At 38.2% G+C, this 24,293-nt stretch overlaps 1 protein-coding gene across 5 annotated transcripts in view; it reads right to left on the minus strand.

Annotated features, from left to right (window-relative positions):
• The window catches only part of COL4A3BP (collagen, type IV, alpha 3 (Goodpasture antigen) binding protein), a 74,637-nt gene that overhangs the window by 20,338 nt on the left and 30,006 nt on the right, over positions 1-24,293 (minus strand). For all 5 annotated transcript variants that reach the window (XM_010582823.1, XM_010582827.1, XM_010582826.1 and 2 more), the window contains exons 4-7: positions 10,265-10,372; positions 9,333-9,471; positions 8,285-8,368; positions 2,590-2,747 (exon numbers count right to left, since the gene is read on the minus strand). In XM_010582823.1, coding sequence (XP_010581125.1) covers positions 2,590-2,747; positions 8,285-8,368; positions 9,333-9,471; positions 10,265-10,372 — 489 coding nt within the window. The remainder of the gene's footprint in view (positions 1-2,589; positions 2,748-8,284; positions 8,369-9,332; positions 9,472-10,264; positions 10,373-24,293) is intronic.

The following is a 24,293-nucleotide window of genomic DNA, read 5'->3' on the forward strand; positions in this document are numbered from 1 at the left end:
CACTTCTCTGAGAATGTATTTAAGAGCAAAAAACATCCCAGGGAAAGAGGAAAGGGAAATAAGAAGTGAGAAACAACAGTGGAGATGCCAAAGCCAGAAGAGGAGGAGCAGCAGCTCCAGGGCAGAGAACAAATCCACACTGCAACCCATGGAGGACCACATGCCAGAGCAGAGGACCATTTCCTGAAGGAACTGTGTCCCCTGGAGGACCCACACTGGAGCAGATTTTTCCCAGAGGACTGCCACCCATGGAGAAGACCTGTGCTGGAACAGGGAAAAAGTGTGAGGAGGAAGGAGTGGTAGAGATTGAGTGTTTTGGACTCACTGCAACCCCCCCATTCCTCACCCCACACTGCTTGGGCCTCGCAAGCAGTGGGTAGAGGGGCCTACAGTGAGGGAGTGAAGTTGAGCTTGGGCTATGGGGAGGAAAGCTGTTTTAGTGTTTGGGTTTTTGTTTCCCATTAACTTGGTCTATTTTAGATCAGCAACAAATTGATTTTCCCCAAGTCAAGAACATTCTGCCATGACAAGAACCCATAAGCAATCTCCCTGTCTCTTGACCCATGAGCTTTCTCATCCTATTTTTTCCCCTAATCCTGCTGGATGGGTGGTTAGCAGCTGGGTGGGCATTTGGCTATTAGCCAAGGCTAGTCCACCACAATTCTGCATTATTTAATTCAATGAAAATATCCTCTTCCAAAAGGCTAGGAGTTAGAGGAATACATATAAAAAGTAATTATTTTATATTAAAATTAAAGTGTTTTGTGTATTAGAATTAAAGTACATTGAGAGTGCTGTAAACCCCAGAAAATTTCATTGACAAATGTGACTTTAACAAAGTTGCAAGTCTACCAAAGCAGAGAAACTTAAAACCTCCAAAGTTTTAGAAGCTTTTGCTATTTTAATTTCTGGAAAAACAAGTCCAAATAAGCTTGTGACCTTCCTTTAAAATGCATTTACTCATGCTGTATGAGGTATCAGTCACATGAGACCCGAAGTGAAATTTAGGTTTGAACTTGTTAACCACTTGCAGCTGAAAACAAGTGCTTTAAAAATAGTCCAAAGAAGAAGAGAAGAATGACAAATAACTAATCTAAATGAATTGACATTCTGTATTAACATATTGTTCTGTAGTAACATATACTAACCTAGGGACAAGAAAAATTCACTTTGTCCATGCTCTAAGCCAAGTCTGATCAACAAGAGTGAACTGTGTTTGCTCAGCCTGGAGAAGAGAAGGCTTTTCTGGGGGGACCTCGTAGTAGCCTTCCAATACCTCCAAGAAAGTAATAAAGAAACTGATACAGACTCTTCAGAGCAGTCTACAGTTGAAGCATGAAAAATAATAGGCAGATACTAGAATAAGAGTTACTCCAACTGGATATAAGGAAAAACTTTTCCACTATAGCAACAGTTGCACAGCACAACAGGCTGCCCAGAAAAGATGTGCAGTCTCTGGCCTTGGAGGCCTGAAACCAGACTTGATAAAGTCCTGAGCAATCTTGTCTGATCTCAAACTGTCCTTCCTTTAAGCAGAAGGTTTGAAAGAGAGAGACCTCTTGAGGTCTCTAGTCCAACCTGAATTACCTTATGATCCTATGAACAAGCTTCAAATCTTGGATCTACAGTAAGTCCTTTAACTACTTTGATGAAGCAGTAACAAATTAAATGTTGACAGAAGTCGCAATACAGTTAGACAGGGCCAGGCCTTTGACATATGGACAAAAATGACCAGGAGACAGGGGCAAGGATTCAAACACAGATGTATTTTGTCTGAATTCATTCATTCTTTGAATCGTACTCCATATGTTTTAGTGGTATAAGTTTTGATGTGTGATATGCACCACAGGGAAACACATTAAATGAAAAACAAGAGACGACAGCTAAATGACTGCACAGGACACCAGTCAGTGATGGCAGGATTCTAGAAATCAAAGCCTGAAGTACAACCTAGCCATGCCTCCAGCACATCTCATGAGAAAAGACACTGCTCCTTTCAAGTTGCTATAGTGGTTGAGTAGGCTTAGCATGAACTATCACTGCCATTAGAATAACAGATATTCTAATACCACATGCCTAAAAAATTTAACCGATTACTATAAAATATGATTTAATCTCTTCAATCTCCTAAAGGAAAGTGAAATAATGGTATCTTAAAGAGACATTTGAAGTTAGAACTGGTTGTTCTCCTCAGTATTGTCACCATCTCTTTACCACAATTAAAACATTTCAGAGATTTGCACATCATTTTGCAAGCATGGATAATTAGGTCTCTTTCAGAAGGCTGCAAGCAATATACTTGCTGCTCTGGAATACTATCAGGTTCTCTATAAATATAAAAAATATAGGACTACTATCTGAACAAGGGCTGGGAAGAGAAAGACTGATGAATAATGTTACTGTATCACCAATCAGGATGAGGCTTTAATGTTTTATAGGAGTAATACTGAAAGAATCTAAAATTAATAAATGCTGTACATAAAAATAAAAGCAATTCCTGGAATAAAAAAAGTTAACAGCTCATTTGAAATTTCAATTTCATGCTAAAGAAACTTTTTTTTCCCCAAAAGTAAAGGAAAATGATCTTACCTTATCTAGCCTTTTTTGCCAGCTTTCTTCACGTTTTACCATGAGTTCAATACAATGAGAGAGTGTAGCAAGGATTCCAGCAGTGGTTGCCTTGAAAGTTATAGCTTCTCCTTTAAAGTCTATGCCATTAATTCCTTTGGGTGTCACATGAGGAAACACTAAAAACAAACATGAATCATTCACTGATAGCTGCCTTTCACTCAAACAAGCATTTTACATGTATGCTTTATATTACAACTGTTTGAAGAAAACAGACAGGCTAGAAACTTAATTTAAAAATAAAAATCAAAAGTGCTAATAATTTTCAGCTATCCACAGGATAAGGAAAGAGATTCAAAAGGAGAAACACATCCCTTCAGCTTCATCTTGCTATACTGCATTTCAAGTCTGCTTGTAATGGTGTATTACTCTGCAAATCATGTGGGTGGAGGGAGTGGTAATACTTTGTAACAATAGCAGTTTGACAGCTTGAAGTGTGGCCTAATTAACACAGAGCAACCTTAAAACATATCTGATACAGCATTAAGAAAGGAACAATTTCAAAACGCAATCAAACCCAAAATGTAACATTCAAGGTTACTTTAGGCAGGTAATTATAGATTTAAAAACCTCAAAGTAAGAAGGTATGATATAAGATAAAAGTATCACATGTGTTGAATTATCAAGAACTGTGGGTTTTGCAGTTCCAACAACTACTTCATGCTGTCAACCAAGCCATCTGTTGCTAAGGCTATTTAAACAAGTCATTTAAAATGTGTGACAAAAAAAGTACCTATTATATGTGAAACTCGTATGTAGGTTGACATAATAACAAATCAAACACTACACATTAATGTCAGAAAATATTAGAAAGCAGAAGTAACACTCATGTTGAAGCTGACAGAGCCCATCAAGTTAAAGTAACTCCTGCTATGCCATGGGGCAAGCTAATGACTTATCACCTAGCTGGATATCGCTTCTTCCCCCCAATCTGTCAGTTTGTCAACATGCCACTGTTATGGTTTAAAAAGTACAAATAAATATTTGTGTAAGTTTAACCAGTATCTGTCTGCCAGGGCAAAGCAGAGCTTTCAAGCAGTTCAGTTCTTGTAGGGAAGAGAAATGCAGTTGCTGTTCTCTAATGGTAGAGCACAGTATCTACACTTCTGGAACAGAAAGCAGTCATCACATGATCTCAAGCAATGGATTAAGTCTCTAGAGTTTTTATACACCCTCCTCTCAGAAGGAATCAAACTATTTTTCAAAGAGATGATCACAGGCTACACACTAATTCAAATATCCCAATAAGCATACATACTACGGTAGAATACAGCTTATTTTTTGTTTCATGTTAATCAAGAATACTCCCTAAAAGGTAAAGATGATGGGGGCTGGACAAAAAGAAAAGAGAAAGAAAAATCTGTTTCAGAAACAATAATGAGCATAGCAACTCTCCCTCCTCCTAACAGCTGCAGAGGGAACACGGAGGAGGCTGAGACTGAAAGTGGTATAAGCTGGCAAGGAGGCGATGCAGTGGATTCACTGAGAATAATGAAAATTACACAAGAGCTTCACCCATACTACTTCATAACTGAAAAACACAGTTTATACTAATAATCTGTGTTCATGTGCAGGTTTACCAGCACAGCTATTACACATACAGATGTGATTTTTCTCTCTTAATTATGCAACATGCTAGACATGCTGAAGAAACTATCATTGGCTACAACACTATAAAATAATTTCAGAAATCTCTATGTTAGATTGTAAGGGAGATACATCAAGGCAGCCTCATTTCCTGGAAAAAAAGCCAGCTTTTATTCCTGGATATCTTTGGGTCTCAGCTACAGCTCATTAATACTTCCATACAGTTTCAGTCATCATATATTCTAAGTCATTCTTTAATGACTAGTCTCAAAGTAGCAGTGATACATGCAGAGCTTGCAGTTTTAAAGTAAGCGTCCATAGTTCATTTTAGCCATTATACTTCCAGGCAAACCCAAACTTGTTGCAAAAAGATGCAACACCTGTTTCTTTGCAGAGATGGTCACTCAAGAGATTCCTTACAACAGATAGGAGTATTCTGATTCATTCCTAATCATAGGAGACATTTGCCGTCCTGGAACATGTCAGAAGATGGTATCAAGCCTCGTCTCAGTAACAGTTGAGCTTCAGCACATTAGAAGTATTTATTTGGAGAGCCTGTTCTTTTTTTTATGCCTTTTTTCATGTCAGCTACAGACTAAGCATTTCAAAATGAAATCTGGCATCAGGAGATCTGTATGGTTCAAAGTAAAGGCTAATAGGAAATTGTTCTTAACCACTGCAACTGCTCTTCTAGCTGGGTGATCAAACTGCATGCAGCCAACTGAAAAAAGCAGCAGGATGTTTTTTCTCCTACTTTAACTTCAATTTCAACATCTTCCAAGTGTTTTCTTTTTAATTATCCTGCCTTTTAAGCATTTTGCTTTATTTCTGATTTGTTTTATCTTGCCTTTCATATAAAGGATTCTTCATATCATGCTTTAGCTTTCAATAGCTCTTTAGCCTTTCTCTCCTACACATCTGTGTCTGTTAGGATAGGTCAAGTTTTCCCTTCTTGTTCCTAAGATTGTTTGTAACACTTTCTCAGATGTCCCAAACATCATGTGTTTGATCAATCGAGTTCCTAGTGAAACAGAAAATTATTTTAATACTACTGCTGTTGATCTTCTGTGAATAGCAGTAGGATCAATATGATTGGTTTTCCTCTAAGAACAACCCCATTATTCAGCAATGTGTTGGTGAATATCCTCTATTCAAAGCAAAAAATTCCAGCATAAATCCCACTGTGTTTTACATCAAATTTCTCTCCTTCAGCCTCTGTACATTTCCATCTTTATAGTTCCACTACAAAACCACCTTCCATCTTCAAAGAGGTTCCTTAAGCAGGTTTCCCCTGCTCTTCCTACTCTTACATAATTTAAATCCAAATACACTCATTTTCCTGAGCCGATGGATGGGAACACTCCCTTATCAAGATTCTACATTCTTAGAATGTAAGATCCTAATGGGTAAATATGCATCAGCCAGACTCCCTGTTGGTGTTTTATACAAATGATCATTGTTTCAGTTAGCAGATTTTTTTAATTGGAAGTGAGCAAAAAATTTAAATACCTTAATAGTACTCTTCCTAGCTCTTCACTCAAAGATCCTAGAGAACACAGAAAAGAAAAAGGCTCCCTATCCAAAACATCTTCATAATAAACAAATCTCTACAGTCACATTAACTTTCTCCTCCCACCCAGGGAAGGTGCAGAAGAGAACAAATTTCAAAAGACAAGGTGAATACGGTCCTTTCAGTCAGTCTTAAATCTAACGATCTGAGCATTAGATTGGTGTGCTAGTGGTTTGAACAGTAGGCTTAAACACTCCTTCTTACCAGAGTAGGCTAAATAAGAGGTTGAACCCATGCTTCTCACTTCCTGGAGCACTGACTGCAGAACAGCTCCGGAATAAATGGACAACCACTTCTGAGCTACAGTTAAAAAGATTGTTCCAGCCCTTCCAGGACTGCACAGAGATTTCAAGAAGTGAACCTGAAGTTTGAGAAACCAAAGAATCTTAACAGCTGCTCTGAGGCTAAGCTTTAGAAAAGGGTGAATTGAAGACATATCTTTCATTATCAGTTAGTCTGAGTAGTTTTCTGCCCAATACATGGGCATGTCTGTCTCAACCTAAGACATCTACTTCCCCCACTGCATCACTTATGACTTATGATTCCACTTTAGAGCAGAGACTCTAATTTTTAATTTCTAATCAAGCTTTGCAGCACTCAGCTATTGAATATTTAATGAATTTAGCCCTTAGAAATCAAACTGAGGCACATAAAAACTAAAATGGAGATGAACCTTTCCATAGAAATCATTGACAGAAAGTAGATTTAATGGAGTCAAGAATCATAACAACTGGAATTAGAAGTGCTGCAAAAATCAAGGGGTTGCAGAAATTATTTTCTATAGTGAACTATAGTAATTGAGTTTATATACAGGTACCCATAATACACAGCAATTTCTTAGCATGTAAGTTCCCAAAGACTTGATACAGAACTTTTTACAAGATGAATATCGGTATCAAATTGCTGTTAAACAGGTGACAAAAAAAAAAAGAAGTCACTTACTTTGCATTTAAATATTCAAAGATGACCAGATGTACTAAAAATACAGACCTTCCTAATGACATTCCCCGTATCATATGTGTATATATAGTAGATACAACAGAAAAATGCAGATATGAATAAATGTTCTAAAGGTAAATTAAGCTGAAACTCCTACATAAGCCTACAAAAATTAAGTTTGACAAAGACACCTCTTGCAAAATGAATCATACAGTAAAATTAAATTCTCACTTCACTTTTTTTAAAGAAGGCCTTTTCAGTTTTCTGGTATTTGATCTGACTTAACAATCCTCAAAAAATGTACACAATAGGGTTAGTGGAACTGTGCACCAGCTTACAGGGAGCGTTGCAAACTTGCTCATCTTTGCTGATAACAGGCAAGAAAGATTTATTCAAAACTTCAGAGTGATATGCTACTTAACCTCTGAAATCAGCATTAGGATTAATCCTCTAGTAGAGAAAACACTTTATATAATTGAAAAAAAATCTACTCATTTGATGAATTCTGGAAGTATCCTGAAAGCTCCTTCTATTTCCTTTTCTCTTTCCTCGTAACAGTTTTGGTTATACTCTATAAAGAGCACCTAAATACAGCCAGGAAAGATGTAACATGGGGACAACAGCCATTTAAAAAGAAAACGGAAGAAACAGAAAATACTTATTTTGCCCATATGTTTTCCAGGTTCTTGATGAAAGTGTTCACATTTTTAAAAACACTTTTGATGAGTACTTTGGGAAATTCCATCAGATTTGAAACTGGAAGTAGTGCAACTTCAAAGTTTTGTGAATCAAAGTCTAAGAAATACCTTAGGACTAACTGAATTGTCTACATCTAGGGAATGTAAACACTAAAATATTTCAGTCAGGAAACAAGAGAAAGTCTAAGAAGAACGCAAATATATTTTAAATGCATACACAACTTCTGCCAGGCCAGAAGTATGAGATTTCTAGAACAGCAAGACTTGCATGAGTTCTTCACATTTACTGCATGGATGCAGTGAGTGCAATAACTAGAGCATTTAAGGCAAGAATAAAAATCAGAATTCTGTTCATCATAACAACGGAAAATAACAGCAAAAAAGTGCTAAAATAATCATGAGTGAGAATCAGTAACAGCGTTGACTTAACTATTACATAGCCATAGAACTTGGAAAATCCATACTGGGACATACCTAACTGGAAAAGCATTGTGCTCCACCACACTCCTGTTAAAGCAGGTAACACTTGCAAGAAAAAACTGCAATTACCTATTACAAATCTCAGTTCCCACTGTCTGAATGATGCAGCTGTTTCAACAGAATTTTGTAGTGAAAATGGCTTTGGACACAGAATAGGAAATTCCAGCTTGACAAGCTTGCATCAATACTTTTGTGAATTAAGAATACCTCAGAGAATCATGAAAAGCAGCAAATGAATGATAACATGAATAAGAACTTCCTGTCGCATACATTTAAATAACTGTTCTTGCCATCTTCTTAGAAAAGAGCATAAATATCCATCCTGTATCAGGCTTATCATACCATTCATATGAATTTTCAGTGAAAAAGTTGGGACACTTACATTTTTCCTTACTGCTGTTACTATTATGTAAAAAATCCCCATCAGAACGCATTGTAGGGAAATCATCTTCATCATCCTCCACCACTAAATTAGAGAAAGAGTGTGTTATGGGAGTGAGAAAGCTTTTCCAATTCTTTAGTGTGCAAGAAAGGATTAAGAGCATCTTCACGGCTAAGCAGCATTTAAGATTTTTTTCCTATAAAAACAGTCATGAACCACCCCCACCCCCCCCCCTTTTTTTTTTTGACCACCATCAACATTACTATCAGAAACCATCAGGAGACTAACATTTGCTCAGTGTTGAAGCTTAGCACTTGATTCTATGGTAAGAACAACATTATTCTGGTGTTACAACTGGATAAGCAGGGAGCCACAATTCAGCAACTATCTACCCTTCTACACTAGAAAGTCTGCATAGACATGGAATTGTACTTGTCTACTGTTTTCTTACTACCAAAAGTTTCAGGCTGCCAGAACAAACTCAGGGATGAATATAAATGCATGGATACAAGAACAAGCTGTGCTATGAGAAGAGCAATTCAGATACATGTAGGCATCCACACCCAAGTCTACTAGGGCCTCCAGTGTGCACTTAGTGCCAGCCAATACATCTTAGGAGCATTCATTACAGCAGCACCTTTGCCTTTTTAAAATAAAGTATTGCTGCTAATGAAACTAATATCCTATTGGCTTTTCAAAATAACAGGTAAGAGACATGGCGATAAACTAACTTGAATTTATCTTATGAGGCTAAACAATTATTGTTCTATAACATCGAATGCTTAAAAGAGCATTTCTTTGCTACAGTTGACAGCTACAGCTTAATATTAAAATTAAGCAGATTTTTATGGGAATCCAACTTCTGAAGTGAAAATAGTTAACACTATTTAGGCAGAAATATCTAAGATTGATCCCTATACTAAAGAGTAAATGTAAGATACATTATTTTATTTATATGGCATCAAGTGCTATAGTAACTATTTTGAGGGCTGCTACTGCATAAAAAGCTACATTCTACAGAGATAATAGTTTTCAGTTACAATTTTACCTTTATCCCTCTCCAGTTCATCTTTGGAAACCGCATCTGCACAGGCATCAAAGTACTTCTGTAAAGTATCGACTTGTCTACACAAGATGTCTCTAAAGGTTTCCATTTCTGCAAGTTTCTCACGTAAGCTATGACCCTTCTGAAAATACAAGAGAAAAAAGCCTGAAACACTTCTACAAACTCAGGAATAGTTCAATGCATAAATAAAAGGTGGACTTCTGCAGCTATGAAGAACAAATTCCAGTACACTAAGGACATTTTATGTATCAGCAGCTATGAAATACTGTTAGTGTTAGAAGGAGGTAAGACACTGTATACAAGTGTTCCTTACTCATTTTGTTCACTGGTCGCAATTTTTCGTCTTGACTGCATCTGCTACTTTAGAGCATTCAAAGGCTTATTAAAAATGCAATCTTGCATGCTACCAACTTTATGCCTATTTGCCTGAAAACAGTCAGCTCTAGTTTAAGATATTTGTTCCAATCCTTACTCCCTTTTCTTGTGTTGCTCCTCTTCCCAGAAGTACAGCCCATCCAAGTTCATATGTTAAATATTTATATGCATAAGACAAGGAAAGCCATCATCTGTCTATCAGTATTAATCAAATTTATTAAGTCACAGAATCAGCATTCATTCTTAGAGGCCCTGATATTCTGAGGAGTAAACTAGGAAAGGTTAATAATTGCTCCCGCAGGCTTGATTTTCTTGCCATTGGAAGATGACACCACAGTTTAAAAGGGACAACTGCACAGAGGCATGAAAGAGCTTCCTGTATGATCTATTTATCATATGACGAATTTCTAACACTTATAGTAAACCAAATATTTTGTATTTTTTCTACAGTTGTGTGAATAAGTTTTCACATAAGATATTTCTTTTCCAGTTGCATGTGTTATTTACACACTAATACTAAGAAAATATTATTCACTAACCTTGAACGAAGAGGTGGATGTCGCAGAGTATCCACTTGCTCCAGAAACAAGAGACACCATGGAGCCATGGCGTCGTAAACTTGACTCTGATCCATAGCCAGATTCAGTCTAAAAAACAAACCACACACAAAACTGGAGTGCTGAGGCTTTTAATAAAAAAGAAATCATGAAAGCAAGATTAATGTTGTTTCCTCTGAAACCAGTCCATTTGTTTTCTTGTCAGGAAGCAGCAGGGGCTTAACTCAAATTGTGCCTGCATATTTAAGATGCTGATGCAGCATCTGTAAAGTTACTATGAATCTATTTTTTGTTATCATAATGATCTGTAAAAAATTAGTTATCTATTAGTTATCTATTACCTATTATGTGCCCCCAAATGAACAAGGCAACATATATTTAAGGGTTCAAAGAAGGGACAATGTTCCATTATTTTGGTTTATGTAATCCCTGCGAAGCAATTTTCACACAGCATTCAAAAACCTGTAGTACTCCACAATTAATCAGGGGATTAACATGGTTCAGTCAAACCTTCCAATCATTCAAACAGTGCCATTTCATTTTTAAAAGCAACAAAACAGAGATCATAGAAAAGCAGACAATTACTGCTATCAAGTTTTTTTTTCCGCTCGTTCCAGGCTTCATTAGCAAAATTCTTAATACTAGACTGAAATTATTTTTTACAACGAACAAAAGTCTACATAAAACAAGGTGAGATAATAAAAGCAAGGGAGAGAAGACAACAATAATAACTAATTAAATACTGAAAAAAAGGAAGAAAAACACCTCTTGATTAAAATAACATTAAAAAGATCTAGAAGTTTTACAGTTTCCCTCACAAATCAAACATAAGCAGATACTGAGGAACTGGAAGAAAACTATTTCCCTGCAGCTTAATGTAAATGGCCTGTGCATGGCAAAGGAGAAGAAAAAACCCTGAAAGAGAATGTAAGACATAAACAGATGGTTCAGAGTAATATTAAAAATACTGTTAATAGATGAGTTTGATCAAGACAGTGACAACATTGTGAAGGACTTTTGACAGAAATAAGAAATTCTGCAGTAGCATAGAAATTCAGACGGGGCAGGGAGAAAGGGAGAACAGGAGACAAAAATGATATAGAACAAACAAGAAGCAATGATGAAGTTCTAGCTGTTGTACTTTTTATGGAAAAATTGGAAACTGCATAGCCTTTGGGAAGGCAGGAGAGTGCTCATAAATTAGGATGCAAATGAACTGAAAGAGCATAAAAAGCAAAGAGAAAGGACAAAGTTGTTTAAAGTGTTGGTTAAAACAGGAGGATTTGGACAATACTGCAATGTGTGGGACAAAGTATGTATGTTTGGGTTACAAAGGAGCAGTGGCAGAGAAATGCAGTTTTAGAGAAATGAAGGTATGACTGAAGAAAAATGTGAGTCCCGGAGTTGTCAACACAATTTCTGAATGAACATGACTGAATGAGATTATCCAGCGAAATCAAGCAAGAAGGAGCCAAGAGCCAGTTTCTGTTTGGCCCATTTAAAGAATGAGGTAGAAGACAAGAAAGCATTGAGGAAACAGAAGCGAAACAGGATGATTAGAAAGTAGAAGCGGAGTTGGAAAATTAATATGACCAAAAAATGCAGGTGTAGTTAGAAAAAAGGTACTCCAAAAGTCTTGGTGGAAGAAGGCTAAGTGATCATCAAATTAAAAAAAGGCACTTGTAAATTCAAAAGATTTAATAAGGGACATCTTAAGTTCATTGCTTCATTTACCAAAAAATTAGAAATACTACAACTTATCTGAACTAGCCCAAATAGAAGTTTATGTTTAATGACAGAACACAAGACAGTTTCCTTACGTCATACTATAAGGATGTATTAATAATTTAGTAATTTCAGCTATAAATCATGAATTTAACCCTACTTTATACTAAGCAAGAGTCCTAGAAAAACAGCTACATAAGTGTAGCAACCAAAGTGCTAAAAGCTCCATTTTTTAAGAACTAGTCCTACTATGTGTTTTAAAGCTTGACTTTAAAACATCTATTGGAATAGGCTTTTTGTTAAAAACATTCACATTGGTTACATGGGGCTTCTTTAGAATCTCAGTTCAAGTGTCAAGCAGTATACCTGGCTTTGGTAATATATTAGGGATATTGGACCACATTTTGAACTGCAGTGCAATTCAGTGCAAAGCGTATACCTTAATCTACTGGGTTTTAATTTTAAGTATAACAGAAATCAAATAATGAAGCTTTGAATAGTTTTTTTGAAAATACTCAAGTAAGAGCTTTTGCCTCTTTTTATGGACTAAGTCCTCCAAAGGCTTGACAAGTAAATACAAAGTAGATAAGGGAATAAAAGGATTTTTAAAAGGACAAGTAAGAGGCTTGGGCATACAATTACTTAGTTTCCAAAGTGTTCAATGAGTATAAACCTCAAAAGAGCATTTTATAACAGTCACACGACACTGAAGCATGAAACATTTCTTTTAAGATTTCTTCTAAATGCAAATCTAAAGAAAACTTCACTGTTTTACTAGCAACTTCAGTGTTTATTTAATCATATGCTACAAATATTAAGATGACTCTGTGCTTTTACTACAGTCAGTTTGACAGTGGGGACTCATTCTATTTTCTCTGTGAGTTGTACACACTAGAAAGAAGGTAAAACTTCATTACAATAGGATATGACTTAATGAACAGATCAATTTAAAAACGTAGCCCAAATATCCATTGCATTGAGGTCAGAGCATTTTAACTAAGGAGGGCAAATGTCTTCCGATTGCTTTTTCCTTTTAAGTGAGAAAGACACACCTATGCAAAACCTGGATTTAGGCTTAGGAAGTGAAATTTCTGAATTTCTCTATTTGAAGATTTAATCAAAGTCACATCTTAATAGTACTACTCTATAACTTACAATACTAGATGCAATCTTAGAAGATCTGGTGACTTATGTTCTACATTTTAATTAAAACCTTTTCTTCCAATATTATGCATTCAGTCAATGCTCAGTTAATTTAGTTCACAAAATAAAAGCCAAGAGTGAAAGAAAAAAAAAAAACCTTCTTTCCATATAATATGTAAGCTTCATTTTGTTAAGGTAAGTTTTCAGCAGTACATTTATTTGACTCATATTTATGCTTGTGATTAATAATTCCACTAAACAGTTTATCGACACTTCAGAACTGTATACAAGACAGAATACTCAGCTATCGGCTGTGTACAGTTATCAGCTTGCAAACCCTACCAATAAAAAGGTGCTGCATAAAAAGCATTAGGCAGTTTTAACTATTTGCAACCAAGAAGCAAATTCAGCAGACGGAACAGACTGAACAGCACACATGAATCCAAAGCACGTGCATTCACCAATCATCTTCACAGAACTGTCTCAGACAATTACGTTTTAATAGCCAAAGGGAAAAACTAAAATAACATTAAGAATACTTGTTTGTCAGAAGAAACAGAAGATAAGTATTCCTTTATAACTAATGCAGAGACAAGCCATCCAGCTCACCACATGCAAGCAGCTTAACACAAACAATGAAAGCATGCATCATGCAAAGCCCCACCATTCTACTACTGCAACATCTAAATGAGAGCAGGTCACTGCCGCATTTATGTCTTGCAAAGCAGATCATCATTAACTATTCACTGCAGAAATTCTCAATTACATTGAGAAGAGGAATGTTGACACAAGCTTCTTCCGTTTACAATCTTTAATTTCAGAAGATCAAAATTGGAAAAGCAGGTAGAGTCCATATGATAGAAGCTAACAGTCTCTGCTTGAAAACAAAATAACTTGCAGAAGTTGTATCAATTCATACGATCAAGCACTAATGCGAAATTACCGTGCTCAGTATATAGATGCAGTTCTTTGTAATTCCATGCATACATCATAGCTTCAAAGCTACACTAAAACTGGCATTTGTTAGTACATTGCAACACCTTCAGCTTTCTAAGGCGGTGCAAAAAATCCATTAATCCTTTTATTATGATAGATCAGAGGAAAGAGCCACATGATCCAAAGCTTCATGTGATTCTTTACTGGAGCAGGTGCTGGTATCAGCAACAAGGCAGCACATCAGAAAAGCTGCTTTCAGTAAAATAGCTAAGTATTCGCAGAATCATATTGCAGACCTCCATTATGGCTCACACTGATCCGCCAGTTAAGGATTTCCTAAAGTGGGTCAATAATACTCTCAAGCAAAGCACAGACCCACAGGAAAGCTCCCCCACATAAAAAAAAAAATCAAATAAAGCAAATTATTCTCCCATGTCTTCAAGGAATTATTTTGATTATGTCTCAATTTAGTTCCTGTCAAGCACTTCAATGCATGTTTGTCCACCAAGGCAGATATTTTCAGTTAGCATTATAAATTATTTATTATTTTACATAACACAAGCAGCAGGCAGCTCCTCCCTCTAAGGCATATGGCTCACCCTAGGAGGTGATGAAACAGACATTAGGATACAGTGACTCTAATCACGTTCTCTGCAGTATTTGTGGAAAATCCTACTAAAACATTCAAGAGATCAAACCACAATATCTTATGAAAAACAAGAATGTGGAAAGAAGTACAGATGTAAAATTAAAGAGCTGGAAGGTACTATGAAAGACTTGGTGAAAACTAAGCAGACAAGCTCTGTAAAACACTTATGTTCCAAGAGCAATTTTTAGGCTTGCAGCAAATGCTTCAAAATATACTTGAAGAAAGAATGGTTACTGCTAGGGTGGACCAAGGAAGGGCTACCTAGGGATGGCTGCAGACAGCAAGAACACCACAGACACTACAGGTAGGGCAGTCCAGGATGCATTTCTGAGGATTGAAGTTAAAGATCCAATTAACATGTGTCTGTAGGTCTGATTTTTCAATTGTTTCATAGCCCCTGACAGTGGAAATTTAAGGTTTCAAAAACAGGGTAGTTATTATCAGGAAGGCAGAGATAGGAATTTCACAATCCAGGTCACAGCAGCTGGATGATGATTCCCCTGCCAACAGCCCTCTCCCAAGCACAGTGCAGGAGACTACTTAGAAAGCAAAAAAAGCTTCTAAAACGACCTTTCTTTGCAACTGCAAAAATGGGTAAAGAAATGTAGACATATTTTTCCTCCAGCAGTGGCAAATGTTGCTATTCCATAGTGAGTAAGCATACTACGTGCACAGGAGGAAAAAAACCAGGAATTCTGAGTTGAAAAGTAAGCATAAGACAACTGGAAAAAAACCCAGAAACTACAGCAATATAGCCTTAAGATTATTGTAACTGCTATAGTCACTTGTCCCATCTAAGTAACAATTATCTTTTGGGTCTTTACTTCTCAAAATTGATACACTTTTGGTAAGTCACCATGTGTTGCCTGCAGACAATAAGCCTCTTTAACAGCTGCATGACTGAGATGGGTTGACCCTGGCTGGACACCAGGTGCCCACCAAAGCCTTTCTATCACTCCCCCTCCTCAGCTGGACAGGGGAGAGAAAATATAACAAAGAGCTTGTGGGTCGAGATAAGGACAGGAGAGATCACTCACCAATNACCATCACAGGCAAAACAGACTCAGCTTGGGGAAATTAACTCAGTTTATTACAAATCAACCAGAGTAGGGTAATGAGAAATAAAACCAAATCTCAGAACACCTTCCCTCCACCCCTCCCTTCTTCCCAGGCTCAACTTCACTCCTGGATTCTCTCCCAAGCCCCCCAGTAGCACATGGGCATGGGGATGGGGTTTACGGTCATTTCATCACATGTTATTTTCTGCCTCTTCATCTTCCTCAGGGAGAAGACTCATCACACTCTTCCCCTGCTCCAGCGTGAGGTCCCACCCGCAGGAGACAGTCCTCCACGAACTTCTCCAATGTGGGTCCTTCCCATGGGCTGCAGTTCTTCACAAACTGCTCCAGCATGGGTCCCTTCCACGGTGTGCAGTCCTTCAGGAGCACACTGCTCCAGCGTGGGTCCCCCACGGGGTCACAAGTCCTGCCAGAAAACCTGCTCCGTGGGCTCCTCTCTCCACAGATCTGCAGGTCCTGCCAGGAGCCTGCTCCAGTGCAGGATTCCCACGGGGTCACAGCCTCCTTCGGGAACCCACCTGCTCCGGCGTGGGGTCCTCCACGGGCTGCAGGGGGACAGCCTGCCTCACCATGGTCTTCACCACGGCCTGCAGGGGAATCTCTGCTCCCGCACCTGGAGCACCTCCTCCCCCTCCTTCTTCACTGACCTTGGTGTCCGCAGGGTTGTTTCTCTTGCATGTTCTTATGCCTCTCGCCGGCTGCCATTTCCGTCTGTCCTAACTTTTTTTTTCCTTCTTAAAAATGTTATCACAGAGGTGTTACCACTATCGGTGATTGGCTTGGCCTTGGCCTGCGGTGGGTCCGTCTTAGAGCCGGCTGGTATGGGCTCGCTCTCTCTCTCGAACACAGGGGAAGCTTCCAGCAGCTTCTTACAGAAGCCACGCCTGTAACCCCCCCACCCCCGCTACCAAAACCTTGCCACACAAAGCCAATACAATGACCTAGAGTAGTACACAGGCTCATAAGTCCTAGAATCACATACTGATTTCTAAAGGGAAAGGGCCGAGAAGCAGTATCAACACAAAACATTGCAGAGAGAAGGGAATACAGGTTGACAAAGAGGCAACTAAAGGCAAATGACTGGCCTTTATCTTTATCCACGTAGTTCACATCCATGTTTAATTACATGGAGGTGTACTGTTTTTCCATTAATTTCCTTAACTGTTAATGTACACAGGAAAACTGTTCACCAAATATTGTTCAGTATCTTTAAATATTAAGATTCCATAAAAGCTAAACAGGGAGAGGCAGGTGCTCCAAAAACAGAATGAAGAACAGCCAGGATCCTGAGCAAGAAGGCACCCAAGAGGCCACAGAGAAGGTGAGCAACAGAATGCCTTTACCATCCTGCTCCTCAGGCTTGGGAACCACTATGTCAAAGTGCAATTTTACAGAATAAAACTGTTCCCTGAGGAAAAGTACCAAAACCCAAGCTGACAATAACTGCATCCCCCTGTATACTGACATAGTAATAAAACTAAAGCAGCTTGTACTGCTGGGCCATGAGGCTAGAGCAGACTGGGAGAGGGCTACATTTGTCCCTTCTATGAATCTGGGCTGTCAGGAGAGGGACAAGTAAGATCTGTAGAGCTACAAAGGAACAAGAAATCTCCATTCTGCTATTAAACACTGTCAGGAAAAGCACTAATATTCTAGCCTTGGCTCCCAATGAACTGAAGTACATGTTCTTATTTGCTTTAATGCTTTGAAAGCTAAGAGGGAATACTCACAGACTTTAAAGAATGAGTTCATTCAAGTACATACTGTTTGATCTTGGTTTAAGGATAGTCCTTGTGCAACTCTGCTTTTAAAAATAAGAACAGCTCTGATCCCAACTGAAAGCACTTGCCGTATTGTTCTTTTTAGAAGTTATACAAAATTATTTAATAGTTCAATTGCATTTAATAGTTCTATTAAATATTATTACAGCAAAGTTATGTATAAAGCTCGAAACGGAGAGTTTCCAGGGATGGGGCACAAGTACTAGCAGGCAGATGAGCCAGGAGGCAGCAGGGGAAGCCGGAGCAGGAGCCCAAGAACCTGCCTCTGAGTCCTCTTCCACGATGCACCCACTGGGTAGAGGGGAAGCCTGCACCCTGCCGGGGCAGAGCACTTGGGAATAACCCAGCTCCCAGCCACAGCTGTGGGGACTGAACTGCACACCATGCTCACAGCTAACAGACATTTTGGTAACATCTTACCCTTCAAAGTGGCAGAAAAGGAATGGTCACCTCTTACTCCACTTGTTTGTTTGTTTGGTTTTAACCTATTTAAGGTAGTGAAGTATTATATTAATATCACTTCTGTGTAGAAGTGGAAAAATCACATCCACAATCAGTGCTACACTGAAGAATCTTGGGCTCAAAACCATAACTGGACTTGAAAGGAGAGACCATGGTTAAGCAGCGAAGGTTTTTTTCACCTTTGCGGAAAGTTACTTGTTGCAAGTCCCTTGAGTCAGTTTTGGTCCTGGACTTGAAAAGCCTACACTTTGCTTATTCAGAAGAATCATTTTTATATCAAGAAACCCTAGAATTGAAAGTACAGGTGCAGGCAAGGTTCTTACTTGCACAGGAACAAATGAACTACAAAAAGCTTTACAGCAACACAGAACAAATCCATCAGCAGGCTTACCAATGAGCAGAAAAACTATCAAAGCAAATGCTTCTGCAAAAAACACAGATCATTGAATCTCGTGTTCACCTAGTGCAGTTAACAGTTACCTTGTCACTACACTTGGCAACAGATTTATTTTTTTCTCTCTACTCAATCCTCAGACTTTCATCTAGCTATCAGAATAGAAATCTCTGTTAAATGCTTGGCATACCCCCAAGTATGCAATAGGTAGCAAGCACTGGAGGATGAAGACAGTTGGAATTGTCAAAGATGGAAAAGTCCATATTATGTTTGACAGAGAACTGAAGAAAAATTGATTTTACACCCAAAGGAAAACCATGAGAACACATTCAGTTTAAACTGCAATCTTACAGCAGTAGTTTGGGAAAAAACAGGGAAAAAGAGGCCTTTACTTTCAACACAGTGCCTGTTTGCATCTCACACCCTATCAAATCTAACACATTCTTCTTGATATTTAAAACCTATTCCCTATTCTTCTTATTTCCTTCTTGCTGTAGCCTTTGTTTTTATCATGTCTCAACACCCACTTCCCTCAAAACTAAGGGAGGCTCACTGCATCCATTACACAAGTGAACAAAGAAGGTTGTATGAAATAACGGACTCTGCAGGGCATTGCATCTTTTTGTCATGTTCCTGATACAGCTTCACATTCCTGAAGTTGTCCAGGATTGAAGTTTCATAAAAACAGTCCTTCTATTTGTGTCAAAATTATGTTTGTTTAGAAACGAAGCCCAGCCTGGTTTAAAAAGTTTTTATGCACAGAATCCTGCCATCAGTAGAAGCTTTACACCATTTCCAACCATCCATCAATTTGGCAACATAAAGATTCCATGCCTTAAGCTCAAACTAACTAGGCAATAATTCTGTCCAAAGGTAATTTTTTTTTTTTACAAAAGCTTACCACACTAGATAGAAAGTATCAATTATAAAGTTCTGAAAGGATAACTATATAAACAACAAAAAAAGAACCGTTCTACGTAACATGCAGAAAAGAGCTTACATAAGAAACATTTGCAAGATTTTAAGTCAAACACCTGATACACAATGGACGTACCAACGTTTTTAAAAAGTTAAATGAAAACATGAACTGATTTACAAAGACTACCACCACCCAGTTCTATACTTCTCATGTTAGTGGGCCAAGAACAAGTCTAACATGATAAAAGCAAAATACTAAAGTGATAAATTATCTTAATGCTTCAAATGTTTAGACATTAGACCTAGTCCCAGATACAGAAAGGCAGAGATATGCATACAGTGCAGTTCCCACCTCAAAAAACTTTAGAAGCAAACTGAGATTATGCTAAGTCCTCTGTGTGACTGAGTTTCAAGTAAAAGGCACATTTGGATATCCAAAAGGATAAAAATTCAGATAATTGCCAAAAGCTTGTTGAATCACCAACCTGAAGCGTGAGAGTATGGCTTCCCATCGCAAGATATCATAATACACTGCATTCTAACAGGTCAGGACTGGGCAAATTAAGTTTCCATACACCCCATATTATTTGTGTTAGTTTATTTCTGTACAAGCATTTGAAAAGATACCAGTTCATGTGTTTAACCTCCCCAAGTCAATATCCTGTGTGACCACTAGAGGGAAATAGCAAAAAGGAAATAGACACGTCTAAAGGTTACTATTGGTCAAAGCCCAACAGTAACCCTTACACTGTTTCTGCTTCAGTCCCGGTGCATATAAACCTCCTTTCCTTGGCAGACAATTAAGAACAGAGCAGTTTTACCTTTAGCCTTTATAATTACATTTGAGACACATTGCTAAGTGAGGATAAAGTTTTCTGCATAGTATGCAAGAAGTAACAATGACACCTATTGCTGAAAGAATGACAGTGAATTAGAAGTTTTAATAGATTAATGAAATTATTCTAAAGTCATACCTCTCAGCCAGTTTGAAACAGTGAACCCACACCACGTTAACTTCCAGTTAAGATTGGACAAAGTCAGTAGCACCAAATTAAACACTCCGACAAATGTTTAGGCACAGATTTCTTAAAAATTCATCTAACATGAAGTAGTTAGGCTCAATATAATTCAGCTTTAAAAAAAGAACACTTACTACATGACAAACAGAAAACTGGGCACCGCTGTCTCAAGTACCATGTCTGAGTAGAAGTCTTTTCTTCACATTCAACTGCTTTGCCATTAGTCTGCAGCTGTCAAACATACAGCTCATCATGAAAAGGACTTTTATATACCAGCCAGATGAACAGGCACAGGATTTCTTCATGTACAGAGTATGCATTAAGTAGGTTCTCACCCAACTAGTTTTCCCTGTATGCATATGCACTTTGAGAAGCATCAGAAGAAACAAAGTTCTAGTTAAACCCTTCCAAACCCTAGAGAATAGCGTACTACTGACAAAACAAGCAGTTTAGTAGCCTATTCTAACTCAGACTTCTAGTAACTAAACCATCTAGTTTCATGACAGCACCAGTGTGTTTTGTACAAGCTGTAGGAGCACTTTCTTCAGGAACTTGTGCCTTAACTGCACACTGTACTATGAAAAGTCCAGGCAACTGCAGAAACACATTCAATATGTATGTCCTCAGAATATTTTGTAGACCCTTATTATTCTCTAGACACTGCTAAAGTCCAATGCCATTGCTGGCTCCCTTACAGCAGTGTATCCCTGAAGAATTCATCATGAGAAAGCCACCCATGTGTTAAGAGCCCACAAACTGCTTGAAACACTGATGCTATTTGCCTGCAGACACCGGAGTGTGTGTATGGGGGAGCGATGTAAGACTTAACGCAAATGGCCATATTCTTGCTGTTACCTGCTTTGAATTGTAACACATTAAAAGCTGACTTCACTCCATTGCTAAGTGAGGTGAAGGAGACTCATACCTGATGGTGGGCAAGACAAGATGTTCCCTGCCCATTTGGCATGGCCGTGACAAAATGCATATTTGTCGTGGTTTAACCCCAGCCAGCAGCTAAGCACCACGCAGCTGCTCACTCACTCCCCCCCCACCCAGTGGGATGGGGGAGAAAATTGGGAGAAGTAGTAAAACTCGTGGGTTGAGATAAGAATGGTTTAATACAACAGAAAAGAAGAAACTAATAAGGATAATGATAACACTAATAAAATGACAACAGTAGTAATAAAAGGATTGAAATGTACAAATGATGCGCAGGGCAATTGCTCACCACCCGCCGACCGACACCCAGCCAGTCCCCGAGCGGCGAATCCCTGCCCCCCCCTTCCCAGTTCCTAAACTAGATGGGACGTCCCATGGTATGGAATACACTGTTGGCCAGTTTGGGTCAGGTGCCCTGGCTGGGCATGAGAAGCTGAAAAATCCTTGACTATAGTCTAAACACTACTTAGCAACAAGTGAAAACATCAGTGTTATCAACATTCTTCTCATACTGAACTCAAAACATAGCACTGTACCAGCTACTAGGAAGACAGTTAACTCTATCCCAGCTGAAACCAGGACAATATTATATCACCAGATCTTCATATTCTGATAGATCTGCATGTAGTCCATTTCAGGCATGACAAAGTAGCAGTCATAAAAATGGCAGAAAAGTGAAGCTTTTATCTATATGCAAAAGCACTCCAGTCTCAAAGCAGCTCCACAGTTTAGGATAGTAAAGGAAAACTTTGCAGACTGCCTGTGTATCACAGGGGTCTAAAAAAATAAGACCTTTCTTGAAGAATTTTATATTAAGACACCATAAATCAGTGAGGCTGGCAGAAAACCTTTCCAGCCAGGTGACACACAAGTTTTGCTTCTGACTGCAGCCTCAGGTCACATCTTACAGACTTCCTTTTCATACAACCAAGCCCAAACACATAACGGAGCATGTTTTTACTCCAGGTGCATCACCTGTCTACTCACATGGATATAATATACGATTTATGGATATAAGAGAGGCTATGTATGACTGGTACTGTCAGCTACACATTTGTGATCTGTTAAAGACATGCATCTAGCAGGCACGACGGCCTCTTTTCAAGAATTAAAACACAAACCAGCTCAGTAAGTCCCTGAAGATGAATCAGAAACACTTGCACAAACCTTAAGTCCTATGTGTTGTTTGATTAGATTATGAGAAGTGTAGTCTAAATAGCTGTTGCTTATCTTTGCACTTCCTTTTTATATTTCAAAACAGCAGGTTTACCCAACAGATTTCCTCAAACTTACTAATACCACTAAACACATGAAATAGATATTTTCTGCTTAATTTCGTTTCGCATTATTTGGAGGCAGGTAGAAACAAGAATGTAAATAAGTAGAAGTTGTATCTTCAAACAGTGCAAGAATGAAGCAAAACTTCAAGGAGACAGAATTTAACCAGATCTTTTATTTACAAAGTCTGAAAACCAGCAAATTGAGGCAATAAAACTTCACTTTGTTACAAAAGGATCATTTCAAGACAGGAATGAGGAATCTTTTTGCTGTGAAGTAGAAAACATTATGACATGAGCAAGGAAGAATTGAATTGCTATAAAAGAAACGTGGTTTTATCATAGAAACAGAATGACTAGGTTGCAAGCTATTGCTATTACCACCTCCTGCTCAGAGCATGTCCGATTAGATACCCAGGCCTCCACCCCATAAAGATGCATTCTACAGAGAGTTATAATATCTGTTTTCAAAGCCAAAGTGATTGTTATGAAACATAACTGGAAGACACATTTAAAGAAAGATTGGGCTGGTCAAAATGAAACAATCTCCATAGTTTATAATCAATCAAGTGTATTGGGCTGATATGGACCAAAAGCTTTAGTTCAGCTTTGAACAGTCTTAATTGCAACAACTTTATTAATAAAGCTGCAACTTATAGCTGCTGTTTGAACATGAGCCTAAGAGTGGCAAAAGGGTGCCAAGAGAGACCAAGAACTATTTGTTTCTGCCCTGAAAGGGAAGTTTCAACAGTTTGGAATTGACAGCACTTATGTTTGCTACAGCATATGTTTGTGTAGTCAACTGAAACTGCTGATTCACTGGCCTTCCCCTAAAGTCTTCTTTCAGGAAATAGAGTTTCCAGCAATAAGTGCACTTAGCAAATTTAGTAACATTAAATGCCAAGCAATTTCATGTACTGAAGAGCTCCTGCTGATAACAGTGCTAAAATAATGGAATGTGTAAGATGTACCCAAGCTTAGTTTTACCCCTTGAAAGAGAATATTTGATTCAACTTTAAAGAAAGACACTTTTGTTATTTCCAGTAAAGGACTAATAACTTGAGTAATCCATCTAATTTTCCCCTGAAAGCACAGCTTCTCCACAACACCTATGAGTTTCACTACCAGCATCATAACATACATCAGGGCAAGTAGTTCTTATCAGCTGAGCTATATTTGCTTGCTTAAATCAGCAATTTTAAGGTAATACATAAATCCCCACAAGTTATTTTATTTACTATTACCAGTGGGAGAAAGATGGACACCTCTCTTTACCCTCCCCCCAACATTTTCTGATGCCTGTGTTCATACCAATATAGGACATTTAAATACTAGCAGTTAAATATTGAACCTTTCTTCCTCCCCTCCTATTTAAAATAGGTATGCTCAAGACACCAGAATTCTGATTCCTCTACATAAGTCTATTCACCTAGATGACACTAAAGTGATAGCAAATGCATATTTTCAGGCATTATCTGTTTTCAGAGAGAAAAAAGGATCTTTTTGTTGTCCTACAGTAGAAATTGTATTAGAAGAATTAACCTTAAGAGCTTCCAATAATGGCAAGTGGACATTGAATTAAAAAAGCAGAAGATGCCCTGAGTCTTGTTGTGTTTTTAAAACAATTCCCTTAGCTCTTTTGATGCATGTTAGCTCCTGCAGCTATTCTTTTCGGGGGGGGGGGGGGGG

This window comes from Haliaeetus leucocephalus, unplaced genomic scaffold, assembly GCF_000737465.1.
Source record: "Haliaeetus leucocephalus isolate CR32 unplaced genomic scaffold, Haliaeetus_leucocephalus-4.0 Scaffold849, whole genome shotgun sequence".
NCBI classification, from domain to species: domain Eukaryota; kingdom Metazoa; phylum Chordata; class Aves; order Accipitriformes; family Accipitridae; genus Haliaeetus; species Haliaeetus leucocephalus.